Consider the following 25,082-nt stretch of genomic DNA (forward strand, 5'->3'; position numbering starts at 1 on the left):
TTTTTATTTCACGTTTTTAGTAATGTACAAAATTAATTTAGTGTAGATATAATTTATTCAAAGTATGATCACAATACTTAGGAAAATTCAGGGGGTGGGAAACTCGGCTCACCTAAAATTGTGCCGATTTGTGTCGACTGTGCCGAAGTTGTCTTTGGAGCGACCGTATCGATATGTCATATTTGTCTGGTTGCACTGCAATAACTGGCAACTCTGTTCGTTCTATGGCAAATTGTTATTGTTTATTTTCAGTATAACCGATTGATCGAATTCGATTGAACAGCATCAAATCTAAAATTTTTGAATGACGGAGGCCGCTATTAAGATTTATGAGCATAATTATGATAAGTTTTAAGTAAAATTAGCCTTTAATAAATATTACATTCATATAATTTTGCAGTCCAGCGGCAAAGAAATCAAACGGATAATGATCGTAGTATTGGATACCCACCAGGGCGCTAAGGATCTGATGGATGATAGCGGAGTTTTCTAAACAGTTTCCGAAATGTAGTGGATGACCGTGATGGTGAAAATGCGAACTTCGAGGGGCGTTTATTGTGCTGCTGGTAGTGTTGTTAGGATCAGATAATGGTAAGTCTCTTTCGGCTTATCCTCCAGGAGAGAAACTGGAATGACACAAATTCCCCATCCATACTTGCAGTGCATTCTCAACGACTCAAGGCCAACATGTTACTTTGTACACCCCGATCAGCGGCGATTGAACGGAACGCACGTAATCGGGTGCTGTTTCAAGCTGGGTGAATCCGTGGGTGTTCTGCAAGTTATTCGTTTGGAGGTGGACATTGATTTTGTAGTGCGAAAGCATCCTGCTTCTCATTACGCTCCAGCTCTGGCGCCGCTCCTGTCCACGCGGGAGAATTTATTCCAACTGCGCAGCCAAGGTGGTCTTCACATTTCCGCTGTGGTTCTGATCAACAATGCCAAGGAGTTGGGGCAGTTTAGCCAGGAATCGTACTGCCAGAACCAGCAGACTTTCTGGATAGGGAGAAGATACGTGCGATGTGGAGCGACCGGAAGGCATTTGGAATCCCTGGGAGACGGGGCTGAAGATGCTTCTCACTGGAAACTACCTTCAGTACAGTGTCAATGCAGACTCATATTATCGATGTGTACGCCAATGACTTGCTATCGGTGGCAAAGTAATAAAGAAGCTATATTGGAAGCAAGCCAAGACACATAGTTTATAAATTATTCATCTCTATTTTAAGTATTTTCTTCATCATTGAACTCCTTCACAGGTTCCTCTTCATTTTCTTCAGCTGTCTTACCTTGGTTGGCATCTCTGCCAAGGGTGATCAATTTACCTTCCCGCTTCAGTCTCGAAGAGTTGATGTCAACGATCTATCTTTAATATTTTTGATGTTTGCCTTTTACGGCCGTGTACTGGATTCCATGCGAGTACCACTTGACCATTTCGATCAGGTATATTCCCAGCATTCCTTGGCAGAGATTTTGAAACTTGTTCCTCTTCCAGGTCCTCTTCAGTAGTCACAATCAAATCCGACAAGATGTTGGGTAGGACCACTTTGAAATTTGTAGCTCCGTTTGGAATCTCGGTGATCACGATGTTTCGGTTCCCGTCGTGGATACGTTTGTGCGGGTTACCACGAGGTGCGATTATGTATACCTGCATAGGGGCCGTTCAAATATTACGTAACGCAACAAGGGGTGGGAGGGGGTCTTACATAGCGTTACGGTCCATACAAAAATTTAAAATGTTCCATACAAAAGTTGTTACGTGGGGGTGGGAGGGGGTCTAAAATTGACAAATTTTGCGTTACGTAATATTTGAATGACCCCATAGCAGAGACGCATTCATTAGATTGCCATCGTCGGATGGTGGCACAGAAAGGTCTCCTGCACCGTATTCTTCATTTTGTACTTACCAAACAAATTCGGCATAACAACAATCTGGTTGAGCCGCACGACCATTTGCTGTGGTTAGTAAAAACAAAGTTTCAGCTGTCAAATCCAATCAGCGGAAAGAAAAATAAACTGTCGATTAGAAGGGTGCCCAGATGTGCTGAACTGTGCCGAATACTGTGCCGGGCACAGTGTGCCGAGTTTCCCACCCCCTGGGAAAATTAGTTTCAAATGAATTCAAATATTTTACGAAGTCGGTTTAAGTCCTTTAGGCCCAAACGCAATGATAGCGGAACGGCAACGGAATGCGGAACCGGTTCGCCAGCATGAATCACAACATCTCGACTGAGCTGACAACGAATGAAATTGGATCAACACTGAGTCGACAAGCTGATTATAGTTCATGCTGGCGAACCGGTTCCGCATTCCGTTGCCGTTCCGCTATCATTGCGTTTGGGCCTTTTATTTTGATACCTGATGTATAAATATATTCACTAACCTTAAAACTTCCCCAAACTAACATAGTTTTTAAAATAAATACAATATTTAAAAAGTAAACAATGTAAAACAAGAAAAGATTTCGGCTCTGTTATGCCCTACGGCATCTGATCCTTCCAAATAAACGAGTTAAGTAAAAAAAATATAAATAGCAGGAATGCCAAGTAAATTTTCCAAAAATCTGCACAGCTGCTTCGTAGAATGTGTAGTCTCAAAAATCAGGATTCTACTGTAGCAACCCTGCCGAACCGGTTGATATTTTGACCGTTTTTTGCGTTTGACAGATCAAAAGACAAAACAAAAAAATACAAAAATCCCTCTTTCGCCTCTGCTTCGCATTTGCATTTGCACATCATCATCATCAAAAAACGGCGGCTGACGCTGGACTCTGTGTTGGCAAAAAGTGAAAAATCCAAAAGCTAGCAAAAACAAAAAAAGCTACGCCACGCAAAGGTGAGTGTTCGGTGCATATTTATTTATCGAATCAGTTAATTCGTCGTGTGTGATAAGAGGTAGTGATTCGGCAGCGTAAAGCGAAATTTTTTGATCGGAGCTTGCAGAATCCGGGACTCTGATAAGGTGCGAAGAGAAGAAAACAAGAAGAGTAGTTTGACCTTCCCCCAGGGCCAGGAAGAGGACACCGGAGGACTTCGAGACCGGAAAGAGAGAAATCAAAGTGCAAACGTGAGTGGCCTGTAGAAAGACGGTCAAAGCCAAAACGCCGAAGTTTCAGAAGCGAAAGGAATTACTATTACTGATACGAGAGTGAGAGCTCTATTTTTGGATTGTTCAGCCTTTTCGATGGCGATGGTTTTCGTTCATGGATAGTGTTATTATTAGATTGCCTTTTTGCAGAAAAGGAAAATATCGTGGTGGCCGATGATCAGTGAGTGGCGCTTGATGGCATTTTGGAGCACTTGATTTATTCGATCGATTGACGTAGTTTTTGAATCAGCAGAGCAGATCACACAAACGGAACCATGGGGGCTATATTTTCACGATTTCGGGTGAGTAATATTTTTGTTCTATTGGTATCATGACTATCGCGCACTTGTTAGGGGGAATGGGGAGCGAAACAAGCACGACAGGGCTGGTAACGGGTACTATGTTCTTTCACCTAGTGTGGGGGAAAATTTAGATTCCCGCTCCAGTACACTTTTTGCATTGCATTTAGGATCCATAACAACTGTGCAAAATTTCAGCTCGATTGGTGAAACTATATTTACGCGCCAGCCGTCCAAACTTTGTATGGTATTTACTATGGGAAAACTAGTAATCCTTTATAGAGAGATAAGCGGAAGTAAAATGGAATGATTTGGCAACAGACCAGCAGTGCTGATTTTGCTCGACGTCGAGAATAATATTGTAACACGGACATGACTTTCTTATTGCTAAAAAGTGTATTTTGTTTTGTTATAGATCTTTGAGCTACATATCCAAACTAATAAACAGCCGAAAAAATCAACAACTAAAAATCGCATTGACAAAAATTTAAAAAGATAAATATTTATTTGTTTTGCTTCATGCAAAATTACTTTTACCGAAATAATTTCAAGTGGATTACATTACTCCTCAAGAAAAAATCAAAACAAACATAACGCATGTTCGTTTGGCTCACACTTTGACAGCTCTCGCTGCTCGATTGGCTCACACTTTGACAGAAATGTCAGCTTCCGCGAATCTCTCTTATCCAGCTTTTTAAAAGCGCTAATGGCTGCCGCAAACAGGCTCACTTTCTGGTATGGATTGGTCTATTTGACGTTTGGCTTGGGTCGTTTTATATTGAGCGGACCCATGCCAAACGTCAAATCGAGCGATTCCTACCAGAAAGAGAGCCTGCTATCGGCAGCCATTAGCGCTAGTAAAAAGCTGGATAAAGGATTACTAGGGAAAACTCACTTTTGCAAAGAAAAATCGCCATAGGTCGCCCATAGTGCTCTATAAAAATTCTGAACACAGATCTCGGTAGGTACCGTAAAGTGCCGTAATTCAGCGCAGTTAAGGAATAAAACGATTCAAATTGTTAATTAAAAATTAGTATTGCATCAACAAAAAAGCTTTATGGGTGGATCGCTAGCAAATCTATTCAAGATTATGGGAAAAATATAAACTAGACTGTATTCATAATTTAGAATTGTGATTTTTTTTGAAATAGTTCACTCGTTGAAATTGCCTAATTCCGCGCATTTTTTAAACGCTTTTCCATATTCCGCGCAGAAGAATGCCTAATTCCGCGCACTCATGAAACAATCAAATTAACATTAATTTTGATATTGGGGCTGCATCCATTAGTTACGTAACACTTAAAATTGAAAATTTTCAACCCCCTCCCCTTCCGTAACGCTTTTTGTATGAGAAAACGTAGAGTTTTGTATGAACCGTAACTTTTTAGTCTACGTTGTTTTTTTTTATTAACTTTTTGTCTATATCACATGAAATAAAGATAACCAAAACCGTTGCATTGGTACGTGTAAATTTCGTCTAGGGGAAAGTGGGGCAATTTGGCCATCTTAAGAAAAGTCGTAATAATTGAAATTTTTAGATCAATACACTAGATACGCACGATTTCCGTCGTCTTAAAAAAACACTAATGAATTTTTCGTCGATTCTTCTGTCGATGGGGTGATATGAGCACCCTATTTTATGGTGTGAAATTATCCCATAGAATCTAACAATTTAATTATTTTATTCACTGAACTGGAAAGTTTAGAAATGAAATACTCTTTCGAAATCTACTGAGCTCATATTTGGCTTAAATATGCTTCTTATTGCATAGTTTTACACAATTCGGTCGAGAAAAAACCCCCATCTTCTTCTTCTTGGCATTAACGTCCTCACTGGGACAGAGCCTGCTTCTCATCTTAGTGTTCTTATGAGCACTTTCACAGTTATTAACTGAAGCTTTCTTTGTCAAAGTTGCCATTTTTGCATTCGTATATATCGTGTGGCAGGCACGATGATACCTCATGCCCAGGGAAGTCAAAGAAATTTCCACTACGAGATCCTGGACCGACCGGGAATCGAACCCAGGCACCTTCAGCATGGCTTTGCTTTGTAGCAAACTGCACTGTTCATACAATACAAGGACCAGTTCGCATTATTGCTTGGAATCAAAGGGTTTTAAGCAAATCAATTAATGGTATCCACTAATGCCACGTGTAACTGAAACTTACTTTTTAAGCAAAAAGAAACCTCAGAAGAACCTAAGGGTCATCCATAAATTACGTCACACAAAATATGGCCATTTTCAATCCCTCTCCCCCGTATTATCATACTTTTTGTATGGAGGCTTCGTAAATTATGTAGAGAGTTCTGTTTGATCTTTCGACCTTGACGCTTGCTTTTGCCGGAGCGAGCGACGAGGGCAGGATCAAACATGTCGCGCGTCGGTCTCGTAAGTGAAAAAGTGGCGTGATCGGGGAGTTCGGTTGGAGTAAGTGAAAAAGTGCCGCGATCGGTTAGTTCTGTTTGATCTTTCGACCTTGACGCTTACTTTTGCCGGAGCGAGCGACGAGGGCAGGATCAAACATGTCGCGCGTCGATCTCGTAAGTGAAAAAGTGGCGTGATCGGGGAGTTCGGTTGGAGTAAGTTAAAAAGTGCCGCGATCGGTTCGTTCTTTTTGATCTTTCGACGACCTTGACGCTTGCTCCTGGGCAGCCCGAGCTGTCGTCCGTTTTTTTTTTCGGGTCGCGCGCCTTTTTTTTTTTTTTCAGTGCTAGCCGAGCAAACGAGTGAAGCTGAAAGTGGATTGTGGCTGCTCAGTCAAGGATAACGGATCAATTGGTGAGCTCGTTTCATGCTACTATTTCTAATCTATAAAATATGTATGACTGCACATTTAATGGTTACAATGGTGGGATGTAAATATGATGTTTCAACAAACTATGGATGGTTCGTCACTATGAGTGTCGACACAAACTCTGATTCATGATTTATTTATGTTTAACATTTTTTTTTTTCAGAACACCCCTTATATACCTTTAATTTTGTAATTAAAAAAAACTTTGAATGGTTCGACACTACAAGTGTAGACTTGCGAAAGGTTCACTTTATTCAACAAACTTTGGATGGTTCGCCACTGTAAGTGTCGGCATAAGAATAAGAGTGTTCTATGATGTCCCAACCAATTGAGTCTTTTGTTTCTTTTCAAATGAGTAAAATATAATAACACATGCTTTCGTACTGACAGCTGTAGGAATGTTACATTTAGGTATTTGTTCAACAAACTTTGAATGGTTAGTCACCTCAAGTGTCGGCATAATTTTCCTCTACATAGAAATTATATGAACAATTATATTTACGTATAAGCATGTATATATCTCACAAATCATTGTTTATCATGGTCTAATCGCTTATCAAAGTGAATCCTTTGACCCAACGATCCTCCCCATTAACAAACATCCCTCCCAGTAACCTTTGTGGAGATGCAGAGGCAAACACGGTCTCCAAATAGCAAAGGTAACACACTAACATTCCTTCCCTCAATCCCACCTGACTGCAAGGACGTGGCCGGCGCCGTTATTGACCTTGTATAAATAGAGGCACTGAATTATGCACACTGAAGAAGATTATGGCCAATCCCAGCTGAACTTTTAGTTGATTCTTTGTGCATTTTCACTGACTTCGGTCAATCACGGAATAGCAACCATTGATATGTGTAGTCAGTCTAAGCTAAGCTAAGCTAAGCTAAGGAGGCTTCGTAAATTATGTAGAGATCGTAAAGTTTCCGTGAATCATTTCCTGAGAGTGTGTCGTAATTTGTGGGATCTTCTACAAATTACGTCCTGTTGAACATGTGAATGATATGTTGTTTTTACAATAATTCTATATGGATTGTATAATATAAATAAGAATCATAAACAAGTATACATTGCCAATGTTATGTGTGGTTCATTATGCTAAGTAAATTTTTTGCACACAGATGTACACACTTAATTCAGAATGCCGAATCTCGGCTAATTTCAACCGAGATCCGCACAGCCGAGCTCGTGAAAAAAATCTAAGTGTGTATAGACTATTTTGTTGGGGCTGTGCATAAACCACGTGGTATTTTTCCCTGTAAGGGACCGTCCATAAATGACGTAGCATTTTATGAGGGGAGGGGGGAGTCTACGATTTGGCTGCGAACCATGTATTAAGTATGGGAAAATAAGCTACGAAGGGGGAGGGGTCAAAAATTGGTCAAAAATGCTACGTCATTTATGGACGCTGCCTAAGTGGGCTTTCCCGATATTCCGCTTGTACATGAAACGTATGTATGCATAAAGTTACTTTTCAGAGAAATAGACAGATGTGAAGACGGATATAGCATGTTTTACTTGTCTGTTGTTATGCGAAGAACAGTGTGCGGAATTAGGGCATTATGAAAAAAGACGTGGCCTAATTCCGCGCAATACTTTTTTGAATAAAACTCAATAATTATGCTAATATTTGATAAGATTTCATAGAAGCACCATGAAACATATCTGTAGCAAGTAGTTCCATGGAATATTGCATAAAAAATAAAACATTTTTAATAAGGGGTCGTCCATAAATGACGTAGCATTTTAGGGGGGAGGGGGGTCTTCACGGATTTGTGACGATGTGTGACGAGGGGGAGGGAGGGGTCCCAACTAGTGGACGTAGCATTTTGAATAATTTTGGTTAATAGAGTAGCTCTACAAAAAAACGGACAAACAGTTTTCTTCCTATCAATCTTCTTTGTCTGACTTATCAAACTTGGGTTATGAAATGATGATTTATCTTCAGAACAGGTTGAAAACTTACAAGAAATTTCAAATTTTCCTGATAAATACAATCAAACAGATTTTATAAAGCTTTAAAGCTTTATTTTTATTTTATTTTTAATTTTTTTATTTATTAATGAAAATACTTGTAGCGTTATGTGAATAATATATTGTATTTGTGTCTAAACTATTTTATTTATGAACAAACAAATTAAAAGCTTAATAAGTTAAGTAATAATCAAAGCTTTATCGACTTGGAAAATATTGTGTTTCTATTTACAAGACATAGAATCAACCATTTTTGGTTTTATTCATATTTTCTGTTGAAGTTTTAATTCTTCAAAAGAATTCAATATGCTCATTTAGGCAAATATTAACGTTATTATAGTAAAACACGTAAAACGAGAATTTTAATCGGTGCGTTAAATGTTGCAGGAGATCTCCACTCAGTCAAATCATCGATTTGTTTTGATATATCAATGCTCTTGATGGATCAGCCTGGAATGAGGACATTAAATTCGAGTTTTATCAAAATTGTCCTGTGTTCAGATTTATAAATCACTCGGAAATTCAACGAAAGGACATTTTTTATTATTTCATTAATTCATTATGAGTTAAGTAAGAATATTTCAGTATGGGGAACAATGTTGAATTTTAGCTGAACTATTAATAAAGGTGGTTGCATAAAAATCGCTAATTTTTCGAAACATTACAAATATTACAATTGTTATTTTTTCTCTATCTGGCAACTGTTTCCTGAATGGATTTGAATTTAGAAAATAATGACGAAGATCCATTCAAAATAAAATTATTCTATTGATCATATTCACTGAAATCTGTTTCTCAACCACGAACAGTTTAAAAAATGCCTATTATATAACAAAATTTCTGTTCAATATATTATAAAAAATTACGAACCCTATATGAGTGCTGTTAGCTTTATCAATCCGAGCAAGGTTTTCAGCTTTTTTTTATCATTTTCAGCTGTTACCTGCTTAAGTTTTAACAATAGCAAAAGTACTACAAATTAAATTACTGGGAATCAAAATTATGTTACCTCAACAGGAAATATGCACGTTCAAACTATTTTCTAAAGGATTTTTTAGCGTTACGGTATATCATACTATCATTCGTCAGATTATACTGATGTTTCAGTGTTTAATATCAATTAATCTATATATTTGTGTAGAAACTTCTGGATTTTAATGTTTCATTTTAGCCCAATCGCTGAGGAAAACAAATTAAAAATTTAGGGGGGGGGGGGGGGGTTGCTTGATATGCTACGTATTTTCCTAGGGAGGGTATCATCATTTGTGACTAAATGCTACGAGGGGGGAGGGGGGTGTAAAAAATCAGTGAAAAAATGCTACGTCATATATGCACGGACCCTAAAGAAATCGCGTTTGTTGTTGTCCTACAGTCTTAGCGCGGACGCTAAGAAAATTAGAAAAATAACGTCTACTCCGACGGGCCTTCACTGATTATTTTTTTATGCCGCGAAAAAATGCCTTATTTGCTTTTATTTGTGATTCAAACTTATTCCTAATCAAAGTAGCCTCGAATAGCATTAAAAGTTGCTGAAATATTAATGTGTATTTCCATATATAAATAATTTTGTATGAAATGCGCGGAATTAGGCACTGCGCTGAATCAGGGCACTTTACTGTATTTCTACGATGAACAACATTGTCGAATCTGATGCTTGTAAAAAAAAGTTATTAAGCATAAACTATTCGGAAATTTTGCCCAATTTTGTTATTATTGTTATTCCTTTACGTTGATAATCAACGTCGCCTTGCCAATAGGTTTTCATTGAATAACTTTTTTCAGAAGTGTCGGATTGTTTCGCGGTCTTCAACTAAATTCATCGTAGAAATACCTATCGAAGTCTGTTTTCAGCATTTTTATGGAGCACTATGGCGACCTATGGCGGTTTTTCTATGTAAAAGTGAGTTTTCCCATAGTAAATCCCATACAAGCTTTGAACGGCTGGCGCGTAAATATAGTTTCACCGATCGAGCTGAAATTTCGCATATTTGTTATGGGTCCTAAATGCAATCCAAAAAGTGAACTGTAGCGGCAATCTAAATTTTGTCCCACACTACTGGACATCTACCCTCGAAGCATCATTACGTTTACTAAGAAAAGAACATCAAAGATATCTGATCTTCGTATGAGAGGAACTTTAATTACACTTTCATCGAATGTTAAAAATCTGGGAGTCGTTTTAGACTTGTAAATTGAACTGGAGTTTATATCTCAGTCACATACTCGATAAGGCAGCAAATGAATTATGGATAAGTCAAAGAACTTTTGAAAATAAATGGGGACTGCTGCTAGCTATGATCCACTGGATATTCATGGCTATTGTGAGCCCAGAATTGGAAAAATGTGCAATAAAAAAAATAGAAAGGATCGCTCAGTCTGGGATGTGGGAGTATGTACCACAAATTCGCTCTGGATCAATAATTTTCTATACTGACAGTTCCAAACAAAACGATCACGTGGGAGCTGGTGTTACATGTCCCGGTGTATGGTTATCAGTCTCAATGGGTAGATGGCCAATCCTCTTCCAGGCTGAAATACAAGCTTTACTAGAATGTGCTTCTATTTATTTAAAAAGAAAATGCAAGCACTCCAATATATGCATTAGGAATGTAGCTATTCTCTTATTTCAGAAATTGTCAGTCAATAATCCTTAAGTTCTTCATTAAGTGCCTGGACATCAAGGAATAGAAGGAAGTGAAATAGCAGATGAACTGGCAAGAGTTGGATCATCTGAACATTTACTATAGGACCAGAGCCTTTCTGTGGATTCTCACCATGCTCCATTAAAATGGAACTCTGATACTGGGAATAAAACTGTTGAACCTCGCCGATCTAAAAAGTTGTTAAAACCCAATACATCAGACTACACAAAGACCTCTCGTAACGATGTTACGCCAATTTACTCGGTCCATGGCTGTGTTCATCTAACTTCGATTTTGGCCCACGCTCTCCAGACCTTGTTGCACCTGATCAAGCCACCTCGCTCGCTGTGCTCCCCGCCTTCTTGTGCCAACCGGATTCGACCCGAACATCATATATGCAGGATTGTTGTACGGTAGTCTTGCAACATGCCCTGCCCAGCGCATCCTTCCGGCTTTCGCAAACTTCTGGATACTGGGTTCGCCGTAGAGCCTAGCGCCGCCACACATCGTTCTCATGCACGCCGCCAAAGATGGTCCTGAGCACCCTTTGTTCGAACTCTCAAAGTGCTTGCAGGTCCTCTACCAGCATGGTCCATGCTTCATGTCCATAGAGGACCACCGGTCTTAGTAGCGTTTTGTACATGGTACATTTGGTGCGGGGTGAATCTTTCTCGACCGCAGCTTCTTCTGGAGCCCATAGTAGGCGCGACTTCCACTGATGATGCGTCTCCGTATTTCACGACTAACGTTGTTATCAGCCGTTAACAAGGATCCGAGGTAGACGAACTCATCAACCACCTCAAAAGTATCTCCGTCTATCGTAACACTGCTTCCCACGCGGGCTCTGTCGCGCTCGGTTCCGCCTATCAGCATGTACTTTGTTTTTGACGCATTCACCAACGACTTTTGTCGCTTCACGTTTCAGGCGGGTGTACAGCTCTGCCACCGTTCCAAATGTTCTGCCGACACATTTCGGCTCGCGGCACGAAGCCTTTTCAGGATAAGGTAAGGTGAAGATGAATCGAAGCCAAAAATCACATTTTCAAACGCACACATCTAAAGAGTTGATGACGGTTATACTAATAGCGATCATCAATCGATTCGCTATAGTATAATACCAGACGGGCGGGAGGCAGTGCGATGTAACTCGACCCAATTACGAGGTTGGAAAACAGCGCGTTTCGACGGCGAAGTACTCACTGAAGCCCTGAGGAGCGAACGGAACATTCAGGACCTAAACGGCGAAGAGCTAGGTGCTGTGATATCACGAGTGTGTGATACTTCCATTCCGGTAAAAGCCCCTCCTAGAAAGAACAGGCCGCCGGTGTACAGGTGGTGCGATTCAATTGCAAATCTTCGAGAAATCTGTCTTCGGGCTAGACGAAGATTGCAACGCACACGCATAGAAACACAAAGACAATAACGCAGTATTTTTATTTATTTTTTTTAATTAACGACATTTTACACCGAGTTGGTGCATTCATGTCGCGAAAAATAACGCAGTAAAGCATTCAGAGAGGCAAAGTTAGCTCTCAAAAAGATAATCGAGATTCGAAAACGGCCATGCTTTGATAGTCTATGTCAGAGTGCCGTGGGGTAATGCCTAAGGAATTTTTTTTTCTTCTAAGCCTATTTGTAGGCGACGCCCTTGCGCTCCTTGTCGCGCTTAAGCTCGAGGATCATTTCACCTGTAAGAGTGTGTCTGACACTGCGTACGTCGGCTCCTAGATCCGCAAGCTTCGCGTCACTGCGCATCGCCTTCAGGACTTCCGAGTACTTGGACTCTTCCGTCTTGATGATGATCGCATCACCCTTTTCGCGCTTGGCACCTACCCTCCTACCTTTCTTAGGCGTGGTATCGCTGCGCTCCTGATTCTCCTGTTTCTTCTTCTTCTTCTTCCCCACTACGGTTGTCCAGGGGGCGTCCCCCCCCTGCTCCGCCCTGACCTGTGGTGATTTGGGACCTCTAAAAGGTCGCAACCCCCTGTTCCCATCACTCCATGAGGGGCCAGCCTTTTCGGGCCCACCCTTCTCGGCTTTCCGGGACGCCTGGCTGGGGCCGATTTTCCGGCACTTCTGCCGGTTTTCAGGGTTAGTATCCGCCTGGCCTTACGAGCGCCGCCGGGTAGCTCCTCCCCTGACGGCTGCCTCGCGCGCTTCTGCGATTGCTTGTTGTAAGCATTCGCTTCCACGCTTTTGGGGCTACCCGCGAAAACGAAGGGTTCCGTCTGGGTAGACTTCGGCACCTTCAATTCCACGGGTTCTGCCGCAGCCACAGTCACCATGGGTTCAGCATGGTTCTGCTTGGCCGCCAACATTGACTTACGAAGTCTGAACAAGGCCTGCTTGAGGTCCTTGCTGATGTTAGACTTCGAGGACGCAAAGTCAATTATGGAGTCGCAGAGAGCCCATCTCTACTTTTATTGATGGCCCTCATCAACCACGCTCCATCCATAACTTCACCCGATGCGTTAGCCGGAGATGAAATATGGTTTCCAGCACTGGCACTACGTGCACTGCTGCCTCCTCCTGCTTCTGCTCTCCTCAACGGAGATCTAGCTAGCCCACTTCTTGCGAAGGGGTTCGCTTCCCTACTACTGCTACTACCTGCACTACCACTACTATTCTGATTTATTTTTGAAATTGTACTCATTTTTGGATCCCACGAGTAGCACGGGCTTGCTGTGTAGTTCCGGCTTATAGAATAGAACTACGGATGACCGGTTCCGGTGGTAAGAGTCCACCAAACAGGGTAACCCCAATTCAAGGTGTCAAGCGAAAAACCGTGCTGAGGAATGAATGGTCGAAGGGGTGAAAAAGATGTTCGGCCATTAACGGAGCCTGTGGGGCACCTGGGCACCCCTCACAGTATCTTGTCCCTTACCGCGTTAATGCAGGGCTCTGGCGTGGTGGACCTTTTTTCCCGGGTCAGATTGGTATGAAACAAACCATGGGGAAGTGAACGGAGAGAACACCCCCTACAACATAGTGTGAATGCCGAAAGCTCGAATGCAGTAACTGTAACTCACATTATGCTAGAACTGCAGCGCCTATGATGCGGCGATAAGAGTTGGTTTTAGAGGAGTATCCCTGTCGAGGCTGGTCCCCTATAACATTATTTAAGTCAGTTAGAAGATGCAGTTTGCATAGGCTACTTCTACTACATGTTTTAAGTGTTATATGCACTGGCCCCTCCCCGAAAAAATACCTAAAGGTGGTGCAGGGGAGATAAGGAGCTATGACTAAGGGTAATGTATGTGCACTCTGCACACCACTTGCGCAATTCAGCGAAAATTGCTCACATACAGTGCATGTGCTGGTTTTACCTTCTCACTTACTCTCTCGAAATACGCGTATCTGTCAAAAGATACAAACTCTACTAAAATTAAATATTATAGATGAACAAATCGTTGATTTAATATCATGTAATACCGGTTGATAATGTATAGAGAGTTGAAAATACATGATGTGAAAGAATAACTCGTACTCATAAGAAGGGAAACCCCCTTGATAATAGAAGAGATTTCAAGGAATCAACTAACGTGAATTTTGCTCTAATGGCATGTAAAATTAGTTCTATAAAACTGCCAGATATCGACGACAAATTTTCATTTTTTTATCCGTTCCAAAGACTTTTGGTTTTTTGCTGAAAATATGTTTATTTTATGAGAAGATAACTTTTGATAACAATTCCGTGGCTTTTTATTTATTTATTTATTTATTTATTTATTTATTCTTCGTCTTCGGCCTTAGCCGTACAGACTGTACGCTATTCTACGCTATATTCTTAATCCTACTAACAAATACATTTTTACTTATATCAAAGTCAAACAGATGAAATATAGTGTTGAAAGCACGAATACAAACATAAAATGGATTATTGAACCCGTAATTCGTCCTACTAACAGGGAGAACCAATGCATTATGGCTTCGAAGGATGCGAGAAGGGACATTTATATTGAGACTATTAAGCAGAGCAGAACAGTCAATGCGATTTGAGAGCAAATCAAATATAAAAACGCGTTGCAGCTTTGTGCGCCTGGCGGAAAGCGTCTCCAGGTCGATTAACAGGCAGCGCGAGTTGTATGGGGGCAGTTCTGAAGAGTTTTCCCAGGGGAGTTGACGAAGAGCAAACCTAATGAAATACTTTTGCACACGCTCGATTTTCAAAATCTGTGTTACTTGGTGCGGGGCCCACACTGGGGCGGCATATTCCAGTATACTTCTAACTAAAGAACAGTACAGGGCTTTTAGAGCGTAGATATCGGTGATGAACGTTGAATGACGGCGAACGAAACCAAGTACAGAAAACGCTTTGGATACCGCCAATGAGATATGTTCGTTGAAATTCAATCTGCTATCCATTATCACTCCCAGGTCACGAATAGAATCAACCCGGTCAAGTGAGGCTGAACCGATTTTGTAGGAAAAACAAATAGGAGTATGACATCGAGTGAAAGTGATAACTTTGCACTTTTTTATGTTGACGAACATTCCATTTTCTTGGCACCAGTCCAGAAGTTGATCGATATCATTTTGCAAGGCTGTACAGTCTAAGGCGGAAGCGATAATCCGGAACATTTTGAGGTCATCAGCAAAGAATAATTTTCCTGAAGACACTCGGTCTGCTAGATCGTTGATAAACAGGACGAATATTAGAGGACCAAGCACACTCCCTTGTGGAACTCCGGAAGGGATGGAGAAATGATTCGAAACTTGCTGGTTAACTTGGACAAACGCTTTGCGGTCTGTGAGATAAGAATTAAGCCAGTCAGTGATCCAATGCGGAAAGCCCAAATGACGCAGTTTTTCAATAAGCAGGTTATGCGGAACCAGGTCAAAGGCCTTAGAAAAGTCCACGTACACAGAGTCAACTTGGCATCGTGATTCCACTGCAGGAAACAGAGTGTTGACATATTCCATCAAATTTGTCGTTGTTGACCGATTTTCGACGAAGCCATGCTGGAATTCGCTGATGAAGGGTTTTGCGGCATTGTATAAATATCTACGAACACCAGTCTCGAACACTTTACCAAGGCAGCAAAGTATCGAAATGCCCCTGTAGTTCTCGACTTGATTGATGGATCCTCCTTTGTGGATTGCTATCATTCTTGCAGTTTTCCACATAGCCGGGAATGTACCCTCTGTCAAAGAGCGATTGAAGATCAGCGCTACTGGAGTGACCAGCTCGTGTGCACAACTCTTGATAAACGATGGTGGTAGTCCGTCTACCCCTGGTCCCTTGGATGCATCGAGACAGTGGAGCAGTTCTAAGACTTCCCCGGCGGAGAACCGGAAATCCGGCAAGTTGACGTCATATGATGGAAGATGGTGGAATCTGGATGCTGGAGAAGAATCTCGAAACACGCTTTGAAAAAAGTTGGCAAATAGGTTTGCCGCCTCTTTGGCTGAGCTTGCTGTTTGTCCGTTGTATTCGACGTTGCATGGAGTGCGTTTAGATGACTTCTGTGCTCGGACAAATGACCAAAACGAGGATGGATTCTGCTTCAAGTTGGATTGGATGTTGTTTACATATTCTGCATAGGTCGATGAAAGCAAGTCGTTGTAGTCAGTTTCCAGCTGATGAAGTGCAATTCGATTTGCATCAGTTCGATCGCCGAAGAATCGATTCCGAGTTTTTCGTAACTTGTTACGCATATGACGGAGCGCAGCTGTCCACCAAGGTTTACGATTGACGATAGCTGGAGCAAGCCGACGATGAGGCACGCATTCATCGAATATGCCGTGCAATATATTGTAGAAAGCAGACACCGTTTCGTCCACAGAAGAACAGCTGAGTTGATGGATCCAACCGATTGAGGAGAGTTTATAGCGAAGCACATCAATATCACATCGCTTGAAGTCGAGAGCCGTGGCATCCACTGGGACGTTGTCAAAACATGGTGAAGTGTACCGTGTGTCAAGTCGTAAAATGAACGGTTTGTGATGATCGTCCATTTTTATCAGGGGCAAAGGTGGGTCGATGAGTTCGATGTAGTCAGGAGTGTTTGCGTATGCCAAGTCTAGGATTCTACCATTAGAGTTGCTTATAGAGTTCAACTGAATGAGGCCACTAGTGGAAAAAGATTCGGTCAAAATAACTTCCTGTTCGCTAGAAGCATTCGTCGGTAAATAGCCATTGATATCTTCGTCAAACTGCCACTGAAGGTTAGGAAGATTGTAATCGCCTAGAGCTAGTATGATGTCGGTGTCTGAAATCATATCGCAAAGAGTTTGGATGGCGTTGGTGTGAGCGATGTAACTAGCTGGAATGGAGTTTGGTCGAAGGTATATAGCGACGATGATGAGTGATCGATTGGCAAGCTTGATGCGAACTACCATCTGTTCGAGTTGACCGCAGTCACTTAGTTCAAGTGTACTACATTGAAGAGCAGTCTTGACAGCGATTAGTACACCGCCACCCCTCGAAAATTCGCTTGTTGCCGTGCTACGATCGCATCTGAAGATATTATATTCAGAGGAGATTTCGCTATCGGCGATATCCTGCCGAAGCCATGTTTCGGTAAAGACGATGACATCGTAGTCACAGCTGCTTAGCATAAGGCGAAGAGTATTGGTTTTAGTACGAATTCCCCTAACGTTTTGGTAGTATACGCTCAGAAAGCGATCGATTGGCGTTGATTGTCTGTTTACGGGAATAGTAGCTAATCCCTGCTGATGACCAGAATGTTGCTGTGTTGCGCACTGTACGTCAGAATGGTGGATTTCCACGGAATGCTGCGTGCCTTCAGGTGTTCCGTCATTTGCATCAGCAGCATCGAAATGTGTTCTGTGGGTATCCAAAAGCACTTCAGGCAGATGAAGGGATGAGCAATTAGAATACTTGCCTGCGGTTGGAGTTTGGAAGACCCTTCCCCTTTCCACGAAAACAGGACCGGGATGTCTATGTTGGCAGGAACTGATCGGGTGATGCAAATAAGGCGAATATTCGTTGATTGGCTCGACTGTTTCGGGTGGGTTGGAGTCTTCCATGAAGCTTTCGCAGGTGCATCCCGGCGAATGTTGATTGAAGAACGGTGGATCATGATGTAGTGCACGTCGGGGGGCCCAAATAAGAACGGGGGAATCGACCATCAGGTTTCCAAAAACAGGTTGGCCACCGAAATAGGCTCTTTCACAGTTAGCATTACTGAAATCCGAGAATACTTCAGGTACGATGGGAGATGCATAATTTAGATACTTGCCTGCGAGAGGGGTCCGGAAGGCCTCTCCCTTTTCCGCGAAAACAGGACCGGGATGACTTTGATGGCAGGAACTGACTAAATTGTATGGATATAGTCGTTGATGGTGAATAGTGAATGGTGCGACTGTTTCGGGTGGGATAAGGCCTTCCTTACAGCTTTCGCAGGTGCATCCCGGCAAAGGTAGATGAGCATTCAATTGACAGTTATCGTTGCGGTTGTTGCTAACGGTGATAATCCAGGGCTTACTGTTGGCGCTCTCCGAAATTTTTGAGAACTGTAGTCCTCGAACTCACGAAACATGATTCCCTCTGGCCAAGTGGAAGGATCAAGCGCGTTATCTTTCAATGAAGGATCAAGGCCAACTTTGAATGACACAAAAGACATGTTGCTTGTGTCCGCCCCTTTGGCTACTAATTTAACAACGGCTGGATCGGTGTCAAGTTCCAGGTTTGCTTTCACCATAGCGGCGATCGCTTCATTCGTCACATCTAGTCTGATACGGGATAAATATAGCCAAAATTTGGCAGCTGGTTTTTCGCTTACGGGTACGGATACTACATTCTGATTCAGTTGTTTTGAACCAGATTGACATTCTGAAGAGTCAAATCCTCGAGGTCGTTTTTTGGCTCGTGTCATTTCGCTAATCATTGGCCAACGGTTCGGAGATGACATCGTTGATGCAGGTTTCGACGAAATCTTCTGTATTTCCGTTTGAAGATTCGTGATGGCATTGGTCAATGACATTAACGGAGATTTCTCGTCTGCTTGTTTCGTTATGGCCCGCAGATGTGAATTTTCAAAAAGATCTGCACATTTGTCACACATCCAGAAGAGATTCTTCCGATGTTTCGCAAAGTAGTCCGTAAGAGCACGTGAAACACCAGCACAAGTCATGTGGAAAACGCTGCCACAGTAGCCACGACAGACAACGGGTGATTCGATTCCCGCAATTTTCATGGTGCATTTGGCGCAGTCCATGATTAAGAACTTGATCGAATGCGCCTTTAAGTAGGCTGCGCGAGGAACGATGCGAAGGTGGGTGACGGTGGTGAAAATAGCACTTGGATTGGATTATTGCAAGCAATTTGTAGTCCCAATATTTTCCGGAAGATGTCGCTGATCACGGAAAAAATTGCGATGGGGGGCAGGTAAGGGGAATGTTTTTGTCAGCACTCGACCAGGAATCACAACACTTATTTTCCACTAAGGCACAGTATCTGTACAATATTCTAGCCACAGTTCAATGTTGTCATATACATAAAAGGGTTGAGCGACGGATCACGAATTTACACACTTCACAAAACGATAAAAACGTAACCAAATATTCCGCTTCAAAGTAAACACGATTGAAAGCAATCAGTGATGCCAGAAAGATTTTAAGGGGTAGAATCCATAAATTTGAGAGGGCGACTTTGGTAAATATAACTTTTAATTGTAAGAAACGGTTTTATTCTAAAATTGAAGCCCTGAGATCCTGATCTGAATTGAATAGAATCTAATCAATGTTTGAGTAGAAGCTTTATGTTTCCCCAATGTTTAAATCGCGACGTCCAATGCCTTGGAATGCGTCTCGAACTGATTCATTGGTAATGAATAATACATTTTTTTCGGGCGCAGTGCATGTATGCATTAATTACGTTAAACGAAAAATTCCGTTTGTCATGGTGCACATTCACTTTTGGCTTGCATCTCCTTGATTCGAGCATGCGCTAATTTACCAGCTGATTTTACCCCATTCGTTTATTCCATGAAAACAACCTTCATCACTGACACGCTTCCATCCGATCGTTACAGAAAGAGAAAACCACCTACGAGCTGTTGGAGAACCTGGAGGAAAAGATAAGAGACATCGAAGAGTACACAATCACCACCCAACAGCGGCAGAAGCGCTTCGTGGCCAACTTCCTGGTCATCTCGATTGGCCTGTACGTGATATCGTTTGCGGTGTTCTACTTTGTGTTTTTCCCGCCAACATGGAACGAACGTATCATCCACTCGCTGCCGCTGCTCATCTGCCCGATGATGTAAGATTCAAATAAATAACAGCCTCTAATTATCAATTTCCCATCGTCAGGAAACATATACCTATAGATTGAACAATTTTTCGCGCTAATTGCATAATTGGAAAAATGATCTAATTCGTTTTCTCCTTTTGCAGCATCACATTAATCAAAAAAGTGCTGGCATGGTACTTCGAGCAAAAAGTGGTGAGCAACACAAACGAACTCAAAGTGCTTCGGGCCCAGAAGAAGAAGATTCTCGAGAAGGTAATGGATAAGGAAACCTACAAGGTAGCGGTGGATATATTGAACAAATTCGGAGACAAGCCTCTAAAAACAACGCCGACTCAGGATATGAGTGGTAAGTATGGGTGGGGGCACTTTACACTTTGTCAGAAAACTTCGGTAACTCAACCTTCAAACAGTAGTTCAGGATGTTACAAACATTTTTCATTTACAATCAAGAAGTAGTCCATTCGAGTTATGGAGAGCACAATGTATATAAATTTGAAGGGATTGAAAACCGAGTTATTGAGAGTCGAGTATATCTTATTTTTTGACAGGGGCTCAGATAAATTTTAAATTTTGTGGTTTCAAAATTGAATATACAAAACTATATGCGCTGCTATTATTCAGAACAGCACTGTAGGTATTGACCCCTAATTTCCTATTCCCCGATCCTAGGGATATCGCCGATGAAAGCTCCCCAACCGATGGCGGGAACACCAAAAGGTCCAGTCCCGGCGAGAGCTGCTCATGGACCACAATCTGCTCCGACTCAACAGCAGATGACGCCGATGCGACCACAGATGCAGCCCAACACACCGATGGGAGTGAATGCGAATATGAGGCTCCCTAATCCGAATATGCAAACTTCATTCCATCAACCGCAATCGGCTGGCCCCAATCCTCAAAGTATGCCATATCGACGGACACCCTATCCCATCATCAACCACAGCGAGAAGGGGGTCATCGAAAAGATGGTGGACTACCTGGTGGGTGATGGGCCCAGTAGTCGCTTCGCCATGATCTGCCAGCATTGCCTCATGCACAACGGTAAGCTTTTTGCAAACATTTGTACTGGGTTAGTGGTTGCTATATTACTTACACCCTTTCCAGGTATGGCCCTGCAAGAAGAATACGAATATTCGCCATTCCGGTGTGCCTTCTGTGGGGTTTACAATCATGCCAAGAAACAACGGCCACAGGCGCCGAAGCTACCGTTCGAAGTAGCTCTGGCACAAAGAAAACTTAAGGCAGAGGAGTCAGAGGAATCTGCTGCCGAAGGAAGTGCTAGCGAAGAAACATCAGCGGAATGTAAGTATAATTACATTAAGAACGAAATCATTCGGGAACGGTGTTTTATAAAAGGTAATATCGTAAAATGGAATTACTTTGATAGTGCGATTTTCGGAAGAATATTTGATTTTTTATGCATTGTATCCGAAATATCTTTATTTTATTGTGCTCTGCAAATACATCCACGTAATGCGATTATCTGAAAATGTCGATATACCGTCGCAGTGATAATGAAAATCACCAAATGTTTCAGATTTAGCAAATTTGAAACATTTGTGTCCTTGAAGGACGAAAAATTCCAAGCCTACTTGAATTTTGACGTTGCGTTTGAATTGCGCGCATATCTTCTGCGCGTTACCGCCGCCGCTGGATGTGGATTTAATATAAGCGCCGCAACATACACATTTTCAAAAACAAGTAGGGATAGACTGGGCAAGATTAGCACCCTAAGGATGAGCTCAATTTAAGTCTACTTGAACATTCCTATTATCGTCAAATTAGGAATCATTCCAATATTTGGCATTATTATTTCTTATTATTATTACAGCTATCGAAAGTTTTGAAAAATTATAATTAGTTTTCCAAATAACTCTTTGAAAAGGCTGGGGCTATCCCAGTGATGCCGTAATGCCAAAAAGAAAAAGATGGTATCTATACTTGCACGGACTTAGGTAGGTAGTGGGGAGGGGTTTTACATCCTTCTCATTGAACTCGAAATTGCATTTGCAGGGCTGTTATAACAGGCGCGAATTTCGCGATTCTCGCGGATTTCGCGATTTTCGCGGATTTGTAGCGGATTTGGCCAGCCAAGCGCGAAAATCGCGGGTGAATAAAATTCTGTCGCGAAAATCGCGGATTTCCCAAATCATGCAAAAAAAATTGCAGTTATATACATACAGTCGTGATTTAATAATTAGAAAATTTCTATTTAAAACAAAAAAAATCATGTCTCTTTTTGAGAGCACTAAAGTTCAGTTAGTATAGTCACTGATATCGAAAATGTTGTTCAGGGAAATATAAAAAAACAGTAACATTTTATTTGTAAACCATTCTCATTATATTTGAAGTCATATTTCTCGAGGGTCGCTAGGCAATCAAGAGATCGTTTTTCCCTAAATTCTTAATTACACTAATCTAAATTTTTTATTTGTGTTTGCGGCGATCGGTAGGTTTTTGATTTAATAGGTTAAACTGGAAATAGAAAATTTTCATTTCTTTCTCGTTAAAAATCTTAGAAAATGGCACTCATTTGGCTTGGTTTTTCAAATATCTGAAATCAGACATGAATGAATATAATATGTCAAGACATTAAACCATGTAGGAATTTGTACGGATAATATGCGGACACTCTGGCTGAGTTTTGGCGCTGCAGTCATAGTTGGTTACCCTATGAAATCTTATCATCAATAGAATTTTGCATTGCTTTAAAGTCATGTTTATTTCTTAATAGTTTTTACAGGGAAATGATTTTCAACAATTTAAGTGGTTGACCAGAGTGGTCCTTCAGCTTTGTTTGCGATGGTGAATTTTTGCTGGATTTTAAAAAAGGTTATTATTTTGACCTTATTGGCTCTGGTAGTTTAAATCATGTCATCAATAGAAAAGTTTAAAACAATATATAGCTCCGCAGTCAAATTAGGAGTTTTGTCAGTGAAGAGCATTGTAAATCTAGAAGATAAAAATTACTTGAAGTTAATAGAAAGCAAAAATGAAAATTGTATGTATAATTAATGCAATAGTGGATGTAAATATCTATATAAATAAAAATGGAATGATGTTTGTATGTCACGAAATGGCTTGAGAACGGGTGATTGGTTTTACATGATTCTTTCACTGTTGAATTTGTCTAGAGCTCCGACGTGTTTGTGCGAAGAAAAAGTTTGAAAAAGTCTTCGGGATAGTGAGGAAAACTGGAGAAAACTAATCTGACATTTCTACACGGGACTTGCATAGAGTTTTTCAACAGCCTACTTGATGGCAAGACGAAGTTTGCCGGGACCACTAGTAACTAAATAAAACCTTTTGCAGTTTAAGCTGATCGCCATAAAACCGTTTTACGATCTGCTTTAAAAACCAGTACAACGATTGAATAACCACCACAACACACCAGTTAAAAAGTTAGCATCTGTTGAAATTGCCAAATTTATAAATTTGTAAATCTGGAAGATTTTTTTTTTTACTTATACGTTTATTTAACAGGCTCAAGCGGGTGGAAGAAATTGTTGAACGCCGATGAGTGAAGAAAAATTTAAACACACTTAGAAAAAATCATTGAAATTTATGTCATATATGCCCGACATATTGAAGCAAGTAAAATTAGGTAAACTTAAGTCACAAATGACGTAACTTTCCGTCATAATGGACTAAAGATTATTCGAATCACAAAAAATTTTTAGTCACGTTGGATGTAATTTTTCAAGAATGACGTATTTTTAATTTTTAATGCCATCAAACTTACGTTACGTACGTAATATTAGTTTCTTCTTAGTGTGCAGTACTATGACAAATTTAATGATAATAAAATTGAAGATATTTTGAGTTCTCTGTCAAAATTTCATGCGTTTTGCTCAAAGGAGAACAAAGTTTTAGCATGTTAAAGTTGAATATTCTATATGAAAATCGGCTTTCACTACTATTATTCTGAACACAACTGTATGTACCAGTGTTGCATTTGAACGTGTTCAGTTTGCGTTCCAGTTCAATTTTTTGAAGGAGAGATCAAGTAGGCTTGAACATTGTCCAAGCAACCAAAAGTTTGGATAAAAGGGCATGTTTTGGCTTAATCAGCTTACTTTTTAAGTAATTAACCGGACTTTATAGTTCATATAAAGTTCGTTTAAGTTTGATTTTTACCTTCATGTACCAAATAAGTTCAATTCGACCTTGTTCTAAACTTTCAAGTTGTTGATGAGTTCATGAGTTACTTTTCTGAGAATCAAGTTCATTTAATGTCCGCAGTGAACTCTTAATCAGCGATAAAGTTTCACTGCAACTAGATTTATACCAAAAGTGAACTACGGAGTTCACTGCTTAAGTACAATCCGAACTATTGGTTGCTTGGGTGATCAGTTCAAAAATTTGAACTCAGAAGAGCTGAAAAGTGAACGCGAAAGGAAAATTGTTTCATGGCGGATTAAAAAAAAATTTAAAAGCAGAAAGATTTTCTGAAGCTGTGAGGGACATATAAGGTTCCATACATTGTGCGTGATATGGACTCAACATACACGCAAAAAAATTGTGCGGTAAAAACTACCATTTTAGGGGGTTAACCTAAGCGCTCGCACCGGCAATTTTCAGCAGACCAGAAATGCGCTTGATTTTACCATGTATGTAGTCGAAGTCAGATTGTTGTAAATTATTTCTGTCAAACGTACCAGTAATGTGGTGTGATGTACCGTAAACATAGTAAATTGGTCTAAAATTCCATGGTAGTTTCAAGAATGGGCGTAGTCAGCTAAAATAGTAGTTTTAACCACGGAATTTTTTTCCGTGTAGTTTAAAGAAGTGTTTTTTTGGTTTTGTGCTTCAAAGTACATTTTAAGGTGAACGGGCATGTATAGTCCAATGTACTTCCAATGACTAATGAATATTACTGAAAAAAATGTATTGCTGTTTGCATTTGAGATGCAAATGTTGAGTAAACGTCCTTCAAATGCGGTAACACAAAGTAATCAAAGGACACTTAGCAACGATTACATAAATCACCGCTGCCCTAGCAAGCAGTGTTGCCACATTATTTTCGAATTTCATCTGTGTTTTAGGTTGAAAACATCTTTTTT

The 25,082-nt window shown here is 40.8% G+C and overlaps 1 protein-coding gene across 3 annotated transcripts in view; it reads left to right on the plus strand.

Moving 5' to 3' along the window:
* The first annotated feature begins 2,712 nt into the window (after positions 1-2,712).
* LOC5564503 (protein lunapark-B) overlaps positions 2,713-25,082 on the plus strand; it is a 31,747-nt gene continuing 9,377 nt past the window's right edge. The window contains exons 1-6 of one of the 3 annotated variants that reach the window (XM_021845390.1): positions 2,713-3,147; positions 3,238-3,389; positions 19,799-20,028; positions 20,163-20,365; positions 20,689-21,060; positions 21,124-21,321. In XM_021845390.1, the coding sequence (XP_021701082.1) occupies positions 3,363-3,389; positions 19,799-20,028; positions 20,163-20,365; positions 20,689-21,060; positions 21,124-21,321 (1,030 nt within the window). In that variant the 5' untranslated portion in view covers positions 2,713-3,147; positions 3,238-3,362. The remainder of the gene's footprint in view (positions 3,148-3,237; positions 3,390-19,798; positions 20,029-20,162; positions 20,366-20,688; positions 21,061-21,123; positions 21,322-25,082) is intronic. The other 2 variants (XM_001648797.2, XM_021845391.1) reach the window with 2 other exon arrangements.

This window comes from Aedes aegypti, chromosome 2 (genome assembly GCF_002204515.2).
Source record: "Aedes aegypti strain LVP_AGWG chromosome 2, AaegL5.0 Primary Assembly, whole genome shotgun sequence".
Lineage (NCBI taxonomy): Eukaryota > Metazoa > Arthropoda > Insecta > Diptera > Culicidae > Aedes > Aedes aegypti.